Source organism: Schistocerca serialis, chromosome 1 (genome assembly GCF_023864345.2).
Source record: "Schistocerca serialis cubense isolate TAMUIC-IGC-003099 chromosome 1, iqSchSeri2.2, whole genome shotgun sequence".
In the NCBI taxonomy this organism is placed as follows: domain Eukaryota; kingdom Metazoa; phylum Arthropoda; class Insecta; order Orthoptera; family Acrididae; genus Schistocerca; species Schistocerca serialis.
Genome location: NC_064638.1, coordinates 1,250,136,623 through 1,250,152,048, shown reverse-complemented (window position 1 = coordinate 1,250,152,048; position 15,426 = coordinate 1,250,136,623). Strand labels below are relative to the sequence as shown.

At 37.6% G+C, this 15,426-nt stretch overlaps 1 protein-coding gene across 1 annotated transcript in view; it reads right to left on the bottom strand.

Annotated features, from left to right (window-relative positions):
- The window catches only part of LOC126419408 (serine/threonine-protein phosphatase 6 regulatory ankyrin repeat subunit C-like), a 372,581-nt gene that overhangs the window by 51,040 nt on the left and 306,115 nt on the right, over nt 1–15,426 (bottom strand). Inside the window, exon 16 of the mRNA XM_050086600.1 lies at nt 14,448–14,741. Within this exon, the coding sequence (XP_049942557.1) occupies nt 14,448–14,741 (294 nt within the window). The remainder of the gene's footprint in view (nt 1–14,447; nt 14,742–15,426) is intronic.

Genomic DNA, 15,426 nt, shown 5'->3' with positions numbered 1-15,426 from the left:
TCATGTGATGTATCTGACCCCAGGAATGTGTCAATAAAGTTTCCCCTTCCTGGGACAATGAATTCACGGTGTTCTTATTTCAATTTCCAGGAGTGTATTATAGATATGATCAATATTCAAGATTTATTGGGATCACCAAGAAAATTTATGAAGGAATCACTGTGGGCTTCATTCCCTGAATTACTGCAGAATTAAATAGTTTTCATAAATGTTTCCCTTTATGGCCAATCTTAGGTCTGCCATATTTAACACTGCTACATCTCCTGGCCACAAACAGCTTCTACGGGGTTTCCCTATGATGTAGGTTCTCGTCTGTCTCACTCACACACTCTAGCGCTTAGGCCTCATTCAGCACAATAGACGCCTGTGAATTTCCCCATCTCATGGTGAATCTGCACTCTTTGTGGCACATGGTCCTGGATGGCAGGGTTCATTTTGCAATTCCTGAAGGCTGACTCTTTCGGCCATGTACTTAAATGAGAGTGAAATGCTCATTAACTCACACCCTACTGCACACCATTCACTCCATATGCATGTCCACAACTCTCCCTCTCTGTCTTGGGAACACACACACACACACACACACACACATACATACATGTATGCTTTACATACATGCACACACATGAACTAAACATGACACTCATCCACAACACTTCTAATCCACACGCCACATCCGAAACAAACAAGCCATGACACAAAAGAATATTATACGGCCACAACAACATGTAATGGAGGCAAAAACTCTGTGCATGGCAAAAAATGATAAAAATGGATGTATAATGACAAAAGAGAAAGAAATAATTGTGTTACATTGACACAAACAAAGTAAAAAACACCACAAAATCAAAAACTGTAAGTAAAATACTAAACATATGATACATAGTGATTCTCAATCAAAAATGCATTATAAACAGAAAAATAAAATAATATTTTGCTATTCGCAGATGACAAGCTTAACTGCATAGTAGACCTAAAGCTACTAGAATAAATATCCAAAAGCTTCATTACGGTTTGTACATAAATGGATCCATTCAATCCACTTTCAAATGTAGTATAAAACTAGAAACTTTACACATTTTGTAAATAAACAACATAGAATGTCTCAACTCAGTGACACATGACTCAAATCTGTACTGTGTGCAACCCAATGTAAATATTACTTGGCTATAATCGGTCATTATACAAATGCAAATATTTTGTATCAAAAGTTTTTTAGAGCTTAACATGTAACAATTTTTCAGAAGGATATTAACAAATAAAGCCACTGAAGATAACACATAAGTCCTGAAACATATTCAGATAAAAACAAAATTATGAAGCTGCCTGGCATAAGTTGGAATTCCATCCCAGAAGTATAAAGCAGTTTGTTAATGACTCCTTTTGAACTTAAGTTAGTAAAAAATAATAAAATTAAACTATAATTATAAATCATATCAAAACCTATCATGATAAAGCAGTATTAGTCATTACTTTGAAATGGGAAGACAAATTCGATTTGGCACAAAAATTTATTTTATTTTGTTTCACAAAATCTTTCTGACAATATTTGTAAAGGTTTCATTACAGACATGTAACACATTGCAAATTTATATAAATTACATAGTTATTTTGTGCATGATCATGAATGCAGTTTGTATGAATGTGTGCACGATGCTTATTATTATTATGTCATATTTTTATTTATGCCAATGCAGAGCTGTAGGATACTAATACTGACAATACCAATGTCAAACTTCCAGTTATCATACAAACAAAATAATAATAATAATTATTATTATTATTGTTATTATTATTATTATTATTATTATTATTTCTTTCTTTTCTCAGACGTTATGTCTGGTCAAAAATGGAAAGTGACACAGACCTTGATCAAGCGTGACTTCCTTTTAACTGTACGGTATATGTTATATTACATTTAGGGACTTTCGGGTGATTGAACATGTATCAATAATTACGGATTTCTGTAGTAGTATATATAAGTTTGGATGTAGCTGTATTGCATTGATGTACTGGTGGATATTGTGTGGTATGACTCCTGTTGTTGATAGTATAATTGGTATAATGTCAACTTTATCCTGATGCCACATGTCCTTGACTTCCTCAGCCAGTTGGATGTATTTTTCAATTTTTTCTCCTGTTTTCTTTTGTATATTTGTTGTATTGGGTATGGATATTTCGATTAGTTGTGTTAATTTCTTCTTTTTATTGGTGAGTATGATGTCAGGTTTGTTATGTGGTGCTGTTTTATCTGTTATAATGGTTCTGTTCCAGTATAATTTGTATTCATCATTCTCCAGTACATTTTGTGGTGCATACTTGTATGTGGGAATGTGTTGTTTTATAAGTTTATGTTGTAAGGCAAGCTGTTGATGTATTATTTTTGCTACATTGTCATGTCTTCTGGGGTATTCTGTATTTGCTAGTATTGTACATCCGCTTGTGATGTGATCTACTGTTTCTATTTGTTGTTTGCAAAGTCTGCATTTATCTGTTGTGGTATTGGGATCTTTAATAATATGCTTGCTGTAATATCTGGTGTTTATTGTTTGATCCTGTATTGCAATCATGAATCCTTCCATCTCACTGTATATATTGCCTTTTCTTAGCCATGTGTTGGATGCGTCTTGATCGATGTGTGGCTGTGTTAGATGATACGGGTGCTTGCCATGTAGTGTTTCCTTTTTCCAATTTACTTTCTTCGTATCTGTTGATGTTATGTGATCTAGAGGGTTGTAGAAGTGGTTATGAAATTGCAGTGGTGTAGCCGATGTATTTGTATGAGTGATTGCTTTGTGTATTTTGCTAGTTTCTGCTCGTTCTAGAAAGAATTTTCTTAAATTGTCTACCTGTCCATAATGTAGGTTTTTTATGTTGATAAATCCCCTTCCTCCTTCCTTTCTGCTTAATGTGAATCTTTCTGTTGCTGAATGTATGTGATGTATTCTATATTTGTGGTATTGTGATTGTGTAAGTGTACTGAGTGCTTCTAGGTCTGTGTTACTCCATTTCACTACTCCAAATGAGTAGGTCAATATTGGTATAGCATAAGTATTTATAGCTTTTCTCTTGTTTCTTGCTGTCAGTTCTGTTTTCAGTATTTTTGTTAGTCTTTGTCTATATTTTTCTTTTAGTTCTTTAATATTTGTATTATCTATTCTTATTTTTTGTCTGTATCCTAGATATTTATAGGCATCTGTTTTTTCCACAGCTTCTATGCAGTTGCTGTGGTTATCCAATATGTAATCTTCTTGTTTAGTGTGTTTTCCCTTGACTATGATATTTTTCTTACATTTGTCTGTTCCAAAAGCCATATTTATATCATTGCTGAATACTTCTGTTATCTTTAGTAATTGGTTGAGTTGATTTGTTGCTGCCAGTAGTTTTAGATCATCCATGTATAGCAAATGTGTGATTTTGTGTTGGTATGTTCCAGTAATATTGTATCCATAATTTGTATTATTTAGCATGTTGGATAGTGGGTTCAGAGCAAAGCAGAACCAGAAAGGACTTAATGAGTCTCCTTGGTATATTCCACGCTTAATCTGTATTGGCTGTGATGTGATATTATTTGAATTTGTTTGGATATTAAGTGTGGTTTTCCAATTTTTCATTACTATGTTTAGGAACTGTATCAATTTAGGATCTACTTTGTATATTTCCAATATTTGTAGTAACCATGAGTGGGGTTGTTGTTGTTGTTGTTGTTGTTGTGGTCTTCAGTCCTGAGACTGGTTTGATGCAGCTCTCCATGCAACTCTATCCTGTGCAAGCTTCTTCATCTCCCAGTACCTACTGCAACCTACATCCTTCTGAATCTGCTAAGTGTATTCATCTCTTGGTCTCCCCCTATGATTTTTACCCTCCACGCTGCCCTCCAATACTAAATTGGTGATCCCTTGATGCCTCAGAACATGTCCTACCAACCAATCCCTTCTTCTGGTCAAGTTGTGCCACAAACTTCTCTTCTCCCCAATCCTATTCAATACTTCCTCATTAGTTATGTGATCTACCCATCTAATCTTCAGCATTCTTCTGTAGCACCACATTTCAAAAGCTTCTATTCTCTTCTTGTCCAAACTATTTACCGTCCATGTTTCACTTCCATACATGGCTACACTCCATACAAATACTTTCAGAAATAACTTCCTGACACTTAAATCTATACTCGATGTTAACAAATTTCTCTTCTTCAGAAACGCTTTCCTTGCCATTGCCAGTCTACATTTTATATCCTCTCTACTTCGTCCATCATCAGTTATTTTGCTCCCCAAATAGCAAAACTCCTTTACTATTTTAAGTGTCTCATTTCCTAATCTAATACCCTCAGCATCACCCGACTTAACTCGACTACATTCCATTATCCTCGTTTTGCTTTTGTTGATGTTCAACTTATATCCTCTCTTCAAGACACCATCCATTCTGTTCAACTGCTCTTCCAAGTCCTTTGCTGTCTCTGCCAGAATTACAATGTCATCAGCGAACCTCAAAGTTTTTATTTCTTCTCCATGGATTTTAATACCTACTCCAAATTTTTCTTTTGTTTCCTTTACTGCTTGCTCAATATAGAGATTGAATAACATCGGGGAGAGGCTACAACCCTGTCTCACTCCCTTCCCAACCACTGCTTCCCTTTCATGTCCCTCAACTCTTATAACTGCCATCTGGTTTCTGTACAAGTTGTAAATAGCCTTTCGCTCCCTGTATTTTACCCCTGCCACCTTTAGAATTTGAAAGAGAGTATTCCAGTCAACATTGTCAAAAGCTTTCTCTAAGTCTACAAATGCTAGATACGTAGGTTTGCCTTTCCTTAATCTTTCTTCTAAGATAAGTCGTAAGGTCAGTATTGCCTCAACGTGTTCCAGTATTTCTACGGAATCCAAACTGATCTTCCCCGAGTTCGGCTTCTACTAGTTTTTTCATTCGCCTGTAAAGAATTCGTGTTAGTACTTTGCAGCTGTGGCTTATTAAACTGATTGTTCGGTAATTTTCGCATCTGTCAACACCTGCTTTCTTTGGGATTGGAATTATTATATTCTTCTTGAAGTCTGAGGGTATTTCGCCTGTTTCATACATCTTGCTCACCAGATGGTAGAGTTTTGTCAGGACTGGCTCTCCCAAGGCCGTCAGTAGTTCCAATGGAATGTTGTCTACCCCGGGGGCCTTGTTTCGACTCAGGTCCTTCAGTGCTCTGTCAAACTCTTCACGCAGTATCGTATCTCCCATCTCATCTTCATCTACATCCTCTTCCATTTCCATAATATTGTCCTCAAGTACATCGCCCTTGTATAGACCCTCTATATACTCCTTCCACCTTTCTGCTTTCCCTTCTTTGCTTAGAACTGGGTTTCCATCTGAGCTCTTGATGTTCATACATGTGGTTCTCTTATCTCCAAAGGTCTCTTTAATTTTCCTGTAGGCAGTATCTATCTTACCCCTAGTGAGATAAGCCTCTACATCCTTACATTTGTCCTCTAGCCATACCTGCTTAGCCATTTTGCACTTCCTGTCGATCTCATTTTTGAGACGTTTGTATTCCTTTTTAACTGCTTTATTTACTGCATTTTTATATTTTCTTTCATCAATTAAATTCAATATTTCTTCTGTTACCCAAGGATTTCTACTAACCCTCTTCTTTTTACCTACTTGATCCTCTGCTGCCTTCACTACTTCATCCCTCAGAGCTACCCATTCTTCTTCTACTGTATTTCTTTCCCCCATTCCTCTTAATTGTTCCCTTATGCTCTCCCTGAAACTCTGTACAACCTCTGGTTCTTTCAGTTTATCCAGGTCCCATCTCCTTAAATTCCCACCTTTTTGCAGTTTCTTCAGTTTTACTCTACAGTTCATAACCAAAAGATTGTGGTCAGAGTCCACATCTGCCCCTGGAAATGTCTTACAATTTAAAACCTGGTTCCTAAATCTCTGTCTTACCATTATATAATCTATCTGATACCTTTTAGTATCTCCAGGGTTCTTCCATGTATATAACCTTCTATCATGATTCTTAAACCAAGTGTTAGCTATGATTAAGTTGTGCTCTGTGCAAAATTCTATCAGGCGGCTTCCTCTTTCATTTCTTAGCCCCAATCCATATTCACCTACTACGTTTCCTTCTCTCCCTTTTCCTACACTCGAATTCCAGTCACCCATGAGTATTAAATTTTCGTCTCCCTTTACTATCTGAATAATTTCTTTTATTTCATCACACATTTCTTCAATTTCTTCATCATCTGCAGAGCTAGTTGGCATATAAACTTGTACTACTGTAGTAGGTGTGGGCTTCGTATCTATCTTGGCCACAATAATGCGTTCACTATGCTGTTTGTAGTAGCTTACCCGCATTCCTATTTTCCTATCCATTATTAAACCTACTCCTGCATTACCCCTATTGGACTTTGTGTTTATAACCCTGTAGTCACGTGACCAGAAGTCTTGTTCCTCCTGCCACCGAACTTCACTAATTCCCACTATATATAACTTTAAGCTATCCATTTCCCTTTTTAAATTTTCTACCCTACCTGCCCCATTAAGGGATCTGACATTCCATGCTCCGATCCGTAGAACGCCAGTTTTCTTTCTCCTGATAACGACATCCTCTTGAGTAGTCCCCGCCCGGAGATCCGAATGGGGGACTATTTTACCTCCGGAATATTTTACCCAAGAGGACACCATCATCATTTAATCATACAGTAAAGCTGCATGCCCTCGGGAAAAATTACGGCCATAGTTTCCCCTTACTTTCAGCCGTTCGCAGTACCAGCACAGCAAAGCCGTTTTGGTTATTGTTACAAGGCCAGATCAGTCAATCATCCAGACTGTTGCCCTTGCAACTACTGAAAAGGCTGCTGCCCCTCTTCAGGAACCACACGTTTGTCTGGCCTCTCAACAGATACCCCTCCGTTGTGGTTGTACCTACGGTGCGGCTATCTGTATCGCTGAGGCACGCAAGCCTCCCCACCAACGGCAAGGTCCATGGTTCATGGGGGGGGGATGAGTGGGGTACACTATCAAAAGCTTTTTGGTAATCAATGTATGCATAGTGTAGTGACCTTTGTTTAGTTTTAGCTTGATATGTCACCTCTGCATCTGTTATCAGTTGCTCTTTACATCCTCGTGCTCCTTTGCAACAGCCTTTTTGTTCTTCATTTATAATTTTATTAATTTCTGTGTAATGACTGAAGTTAATATTTTGTATATTGTTGGTAGGCATGTTATGGGACAATATTTAGCTGGGTTTGCTGTGTCTGCTTGATCTTTAGGTTTCATATAAGTTATTCCATGTGTAAGTGTATCAGGGAATGTGTATGGATCTGCAATGTAACTGTTAAATATTTTAAAAACAAAGATGATGTGACTTACCATACGAAAGCGCTGGCAGGTCGATAGAAACACAGACACATACATACACACAAAATTCAAGCTTTCGCAACAAACTGTTGCCTCATCAGGAAAGAGGGAAGGAGAGGGAAAGATGAAAGGAATTGGGTTTTAAGGGAGAGGGTAAGGAGTCATTCCAATCATGGGAGCGGAAAGACTTACCTTAGGGGGAAAAAAGGACGGGTATACACTCTCACACACACACACACACACACACACACACACACACACACACACACACACACACACACACACACACATATCCATCCACACTGTTTCCCTCTATTATATTGTTAAATAATTTAGTTAGATGTGAACGTGCTGAGGTGAACTTCTTTAGCCAGAAATTTGGTATTTTATCTTTTCCAGGGGCTTTCCAATTGTGAGTAGAATTAATTGCTTGGGTGACTTCATGTTGCAAAATTATCACTTCAGGCATCTGCGGTATCATCTTGTATGTGTCTGTTTCTGCTTGTATCCACCGTGCATGCCTGTTATGTTGTACCGGGTTTGACCATATGTTGCTCCAGAAGTGTTCCATGTCTGTTATGCTTGGTGGATTGTCTATTTTAATGTGTGTGTTATCTATTGTCTGGTAAAATTTCTTTTGGTTTGTGTTGAATGTTTGGTTTTGTTTCCTTCTATTTTCACCTTTTTTGTATCTTCTAAGTCATTTGGCCAATGCTTGTAATTTCTGCTTCTTTTCAGCTAATTGCTCTATCGCTTCTTGTTGTGAGATTTTACCTAACCTTTTTCGTTTTTTTTTTTCTGACATTTCATTTCTTATAAATTGTGTTAGCTGTCCGATGTCTTTTCTCAGTTTTTCTATTCTGATCTGTAGCCTGTGTTGCCATGCTGGTTTCGTGGGTTTCTTCTTTGTGTTGGTTGGTTCTAATCTCTGCCTGGTGTGTATATTTAGTGTAGTGAGTGCTCCTATATAAACCAGAAGTTGTAAATCTTCCATAGTTGTGTTTTCATTTATTTTGTTGTGTATGATTGTGTTGACAGTTTTTATTGTTGTTTCGACTTGTGGGTTATTTGGCGGTCTATGCAAGAATGGTCTAATGTCTGTATTTGTGTCTTTGTATTCTATATATGTCAGCTGAAATTTCTCTTCTATATCTAACATGTGTGTTACTTCGTGTTCTATTTGTGCTTGTTCTGGTGGCTGTCTTAAGATTTCGTTTTCCTCTGATTGTTTAATTGATGCGTGTTGGTCTTTGTTTGTTTGCTCTGGGATGTTTGAGTCCATTACTGTATTTTCTTCTTCTTCTGATTGCATATTATTTTGTTCCAGTATTTGTTGTACTTGTTGTTTGATGTTTTCTAATTCTGACTGAGGTATCCTGTTATTTTTGATTATTACATGGATCTGATCAGCTAGTCGTTGTTCTGTTAAAAATTTTAATTCTGGCTATCTGGTAATAAATGTTGCGTATACTTGTGATCTGTATCCAGTTGAGTTGGTTCCTAGGTTTGTTGCTTGGTAATAACAGAACATGAGGTGTCGATTAACTTCATCTGACCATCTCATCCTCTGTCTTTGTTTTCCTTCTAGGGTGGTTGCAGGAAGCATATCCTGCAAAACACCTCTATTTGGATTTAAATCATTTTCCAGTTGGCTAGCAGTGTCATTACCATTGTGGGCGGGCATAGGGTTCAAGTGTCGTCCCCGACCATGACGGCGCTTGTCCGAGGCTTCTTTAGTTCTGTCCTGAACCAAGTAATCACACTGAAAGGGGGGTTAGCCCTATTAGTAGTTTGTTCTTTTCGTCGCCTTTTACGAGTTCAGTTCTACAGTTCATAACCAAAAGATTGTGGTCAGAGTCCACATCTGCCCCTGGAAATGTCTTACAATTTAAAACCTGGTTCCTAAATCTCTGTCTTACCATTATATAATCTATCTGATACCTTTTAGTATCTCCAGGGTTCTTCCATGTATATAACCTTCTATCATGATTCTTAAACCAAGTGTTAGCTATGATTAAGTTGTGCTCTGTGCAAAATTCTATCAGGCGGCTTCCTCTTTCATTTCTTAGCCCCAATCCATATTCACCTACTACGTTTCCTTCTCTCCCTTTTCCTACACTCGAATTCCAGTCACCCATGAGTATTAAATTTTCGTCTCCCTTTACTATCTGAATAATTTCTTTTATTTCATCACACATTTCTTCAATTTCTTCATCATCTGCAGAGCTAGTTGGCATATAAACTTGTACTACTGTAGTAGGTGTGGGCTTCGTATCTATCTTGGCCACAATAATGCGTTCACTATGCTGTTTGTAGTAGCTTACCCGCATTCCTATTTTCCTATCCATTATTAAACCTACTCCTGCATTACCCCTATTGGACTTTGTGTTTATAACCCTGTAGTCACGTGACCAGAAGTCTTGTTCCTCCTGCCACCGAACTTCACTAATTCCCACTATATATAACTTTAAGCTATCCATTTCCCTTTTTAAATTTTCTACCCTACCTGCCCCATTAAGGGATCTGACATTCCATGCTCCGATCCGTAGAACGCCAGTTTTCTTTCTCCTGATAACGACATCCTCTTGAGTAGTCCCCGCCCGGAGATCCGAATGGGGGACTATTTTACCTCCGGAATATTTTACCCAAGAGGACACCATCATCATTTAATCATACAGTAAAGCTGCATGCCCTCGGGAAAAATTACGGCCATAGTTTCCCCTTACTTTCAGCCGTTCGCAGTACCAGCACAGCAAAGCCGTTTTGGTTATTGTTACAAGGCCAGATCAGTCAATCATCCAGACTGTTGCCCTTGCAACTACTGAAAAGGCTGCTGCCCCTCTTCAGGAACCACACGTTTGTCTGGCCTCTCAACAGATACCCCTCCGTTGTGGTTGTACCTACGGTGCGGCTATCTGTATCGCTGAGGCACGCAAGCCTCCCCACCAACGGCAAGGTCCATGGTTCATGGGGGGGGGATGAGTGGGGTACACTATCAAAAGCTTTTTGGTAATCAATGTATGCATAGTGTAGTGACCTTTGTTTAGTTTTAGCTTGATATGTCACCTCTGCATCTGTTATCAGTTGCTCTTTACATCCTCGTGCTCCTTTGCAACAGCCTTTTTGTTCTTCATTTATAATTTTATTAATTTCTGTGTAATGACTGAAGTTAATATTTTGTATATTGTTGGTAGGCATGTTATGGGACAATATTTAGCTGGGTTTGCTGTGTCTGCTTGATCTTTAGGTTTCATATAAGTTATTCCATGTGTAAGTGTATCAGGGAATGTGTATGGATCTGCAATGTAACTGTTAAATATTTTAAAAACAAAGATGATGTGACTTACCATACGAAAGCGCTGGCAGGTCGATAGAAACACAGACACATACATACACACAAAATTCAAGCTTTCGCAACAAACTGTTGCCTCATCAGGAAAGAGGGAAGGAGAGGGAAAGATGAAAGGAATTGGGTTTTAAGGGAGAGGGTAAGGAGTCATTCCAATCATGGGAGCGGAAAGACTTACCTTAGGGGGAAAAAAGGACGGGTATACACTCTCACACACACACACACACACACACACACACACACACACACACACACACACACACACACACACACATATCCATCCACACTGTTTCCCTCTATTATATTGTTAAATAATTTAGTTAGATGTGAACGTGCTGAGGTGAACTTCTTTAGCCAGAAATTTGGTATTTTATCTTTTCCAGGGGCTTTCCAATTGTGAGTAGAATTAATTGCTTGGGTGACTTCATGTTGCAAAATTATCACTTCAGGCATCTGCGGTATCATCTTGTATGTGTCTGTTTCTGCTTGTATCCACCGTGCATGCCTGTTATGTTGTACCGGGTTTGACCATATGTTGCTCCAGAAGTGTTCCATGTCTGTTATGCTTGGTGGATTGTCTATTTTAATGTGTGTGTTATCTATTGTCTGGTAAAATTTCTTTTGGTTTGTGTTGAATGTTTGGTTTTGTTTCCTTCTATTTTCACCTTTTTTGTATCTTCTAAGTCATTTGGCCAATGCTTGTAATTTCTGCTTCTTTTCAGCTAATTGCTCTATCGCTTCTTGTTGTGAGATTTTACCTAACCTTTTTCGTTTTTTTTTTTCTGACATTTCATTTCTTATAAATTGTGTTAGCTGTCCGATGTCTTTTCTCAGTTTTTCTATTCTGATCTGTAGCCTGTGTTGCCATGCTGGTTTCGTGGGTTTCTTCTTTGTGTTGGTTGGTTCTAATCTCTGCCTGGTGTGTATATTTAGTGTAGTGAGTGCTCCTATATAAACCAGAAGTTGTAAATCTTCCATAGTTGTGTTTTCATTTATTTTGTTGTGTATGATTGTGTTGACAGTTTTTATTGTTGTTTCGACTTGTGGGTTATTTGGCGGTCTATGCAAGAATGGTCTAATGTCTGTATTTGTGTCTTTGTATTCTATATATGTCAGCTGAAATTTCTCTTCTATATCTAACATGTGTGTTACTTCGTGTTCTATTTGTGCTTGTTCTGGTGGCTGTCTTAAGATTTCGTTTTCCTCTGATTGTTTAATTGATGCGTGTTGGTCTTTGTTTGTTTGCTCTGGGATGTTTGAGTCCATTACTGTATTTTCTTCTTCTTCTGATTGCATATTATTTTGTTCCAGTATTTGTTGTACTTGTTGTTTGATGTTTTCTAATTCTGACTGAGGTATCCTGTTATTTTTGATTATTACATGGATCTGATCAGCTAGTCGTTGTTCTGTTAAAAATTTTAATTCTGGCTATCTGGTAATAAATGTTGCGTATACTTGTGATCTGTATCCAGTTGAGTTGGTTCCTAGGTTTGTTGCTTGGTAATAACAGAACATGAGGTGTCGATTAACTTCATCTGACCATCTCATCCTCTGTCTTTGTTTTCCTTCTAGGGTGGTTGCAGGAAGCATATCCTGCAAAACACCTCTATTTGGATTTAAATCATTTTCCAGTTGGCTAGCAGTGTCATTACCATTGTGGGCGGGCATAGGGTTCAAGTGTCGTCCCCGACCATGACGGCGCTTGTCCGAGGCTTCTTTAGTTCTGTCCTGAACCAAGTAATCACACTGAAAGGGGGGTTAGCCCTATTAGTAGTTTGTTCTTTTCGTCGCCTTTTACGAGTGGCAGAACATACCGGACACCTATTCTTTTCCCGGGCCTCCACGGGGTTATTATTATTATTATTATTATCTTCTTTCCTTTCTCAGACCCGGACCTTGATCAAGCGTGACTTCCTTTTAACTGTACGGTATATGTTATATTGCATTTAGGAACTTTCGGGTGATTGAACATGTATCAATAATTACGGATTTCTGTAGTTGTATATATAAGTTTGGATGTAGCTGTATTGCTTTGATGTACTGGTGGATATTGTGTGGTATGACTCCTGTTGTTGATAGTATAATTGATATAATGTCAACTTTATCCTGATGCCACATGTCCTTGACTTCCTCAGCCAGTTGGATGTATTTTTCAATTTTTTCTCCTGTTTTCTTTTGTATATTTGTTGTATTGGGTATGGATATTTCGATTAGTTGTGTTAATTTCTTCTTTTTATTGGTGAGTATGATGTCAGGTTTGTTATGTGGTGTTGTTTTATCTGTTATAATGGTTCTGTTCCAGTATAATTTGTATTCATCATTCTCCAGTACATTTTGTGGTGCATACTTGTGTGTGGGAACATGTTGTTTTATAAGTTTATGTTGTAAGGCAAGCTGTTGGTGTATTATTTTTGCTACATTGTCATGTCTTCTGGGGTATTCTGTATTTGCTAGCATTGTACATCCACTTTTGATGTGATCTACTGTTTCTATTTGTTGTTTGCAAAGTCTGCATTTATCTGTTGTGGTATTGGGATCTTTAATAATATGCTTGCTGTAATATCTGGTGTTTATTGTTTGATCCTGTATTGCAATCATGAATCCTTCCATCTCACTGTATATATTGCCTTTTCTTAGCCATGTGTTGGATGCGTCTTGATCGATGTGTGGCTGTGTTAGATGATATGGGTGCTTGCCATGTAGTGTTTTCTCTTTCCAATTTACTTTCTTCGTATCTGTTGATGTTATGTGATCTAGAGGGTTGTAGAAGTGGTTATGAAATTGCAGTGGTGTAGCCGATGTAGTTTATTATTATTATTATTATTATACTCAAAATTATTATTATTATTATTATTATACTCACAAAAGTAAAGTTCTTCTAGTTTGTGTTCTTATAAAATAAATATTGATAAGAAAAAACACAACATCTCATTGCATAGTGGAGGCACTGAGCTGTATAGTTCACACAAACAGGAACTTTAACAATATAACTCAAACTTGTTTTCTTCAGAGCAATCCACCTACATACACAGAAATGAAGTGTGCCCTCTGGCATCACTGGACACCAGCACCAGAATAACACCTCTCTCTCTCTCTCTCTCTCTCTCTCTCTCTCTCTCTCTCTATCTCTCTCTCTCTCTCTGTCTGTCTCTGTCTGTGTGTGTGTGTGTGTGTGTGTGTGTGTGTGTGTGTGTGTGTGTGTGAGAGCGCGCGCACCCGCGCGCGCTTGCGCACCCACATGCTCTGAAAAATAATGCAAGTTTGGATACAATGTTCAGCTTCCCTCTATAGACCCACTAATGACTCTGCATATGCTCTACACAGTAAGTTGTCTTTATTCATTAAATTGTTTGCATCCTGCCATAGAATACCTACATTGTACTCATACCAAATGATACCTTATTCCTTCATTTCCCTCTATCTGTATGCTAATGACCATGCTGCTTTTAATTAAGCTCAAAGAACTTTAAGCTCCACCTTCCTTTTGTCATATCTTCAATATGTTTATGATCCCTAGTTTATTGACCAAATCACAACCAACAATTGTCATTGACTGTATTAGTTATTTGATTGTCAGTCTCATAATTTGATCATAATTTCCATTAAAGCAAAATGGACCAGCAGACTCAAATATTTTGTTCTCATTTTTGTTCTCATAATGACAGCCACACCGAAAAAAAGATACAAATCATTTTATTAATAACCATACTTTATTTTTGTAGCAAAAACTAATGCAGTTGAAACTTACACGATGACTGCCACGGTCAATAGCTGCTCGCAAAGGTGTCCTCCCATTGTGATCTTCCACACTAATACTTGCTCCTTCCCTGAGGAGTAAGCTGGCTATATCCCTGCCTGCTGCAAGCATTAATGGTGTTTGACCTTCATTGTTCTTTCCATTAATCATTTCCACTTTTTTCTGGTTTGCTAGATGTGGTGGATGGTCCATACCTTCTGCACTGGGTGTCCAGTCAAAGGATGTTTTACCTGCGATGTCCTTCAGAGTAAAGTCTATTCCAGCCTTGATCAAGAGCTCCATTACCTGAAAAGGCCATACTTTAAAATTTCTGAGTTTTTATATTGTGATGCCATACTTTCACATGCAAATTCATCATGATTTTAAAGTTAATAGATCATTTAATTATATTGACAGTGTCTCTCAAGAGCATTCTAACTTTTTACATGTTTAATTTTATTTTTGAATGTCCAAGTGTACTATAACACAATGCTAATACTGTTCAACAAATATTTGTAGACTATTCTTAATACACTATCTAGATAAAGTATTGGTAATATGAATAATTTGATCTGTTGTTCAGTATCTGAAATGAGCTGTACACAAGAGCCAAAAAATAATTCTCAGTGAAAGCAGTAGCATTTTAGATCACATACAATCTACAAGATTTTATTATTACTTTATTTATTTATTTATTTATTTGAATAACCCCTTTGGAGGGTACAATAAATCAACTTCCTTTGAGAGTGTTGCTCCTTTTCTCCCTGCACCCACTTCCTTCCATTTGCAGACTGTTTTTTTATAAATCAACTTCCTCCATCCTTTGAGAGTATATAAATCAACTCAGCTCATCCTTCGAGAGTGTCATTTCTATTCTTCCTAGGTCCACTTCCTTCCATTTTCAGACTACTTTCTTTCCTGAAATCCTGCCTTCTGTCTTGCTTTTCTAAAAATTATTCTTTTCTCTATTGTGACCATTCAAATTCCAATG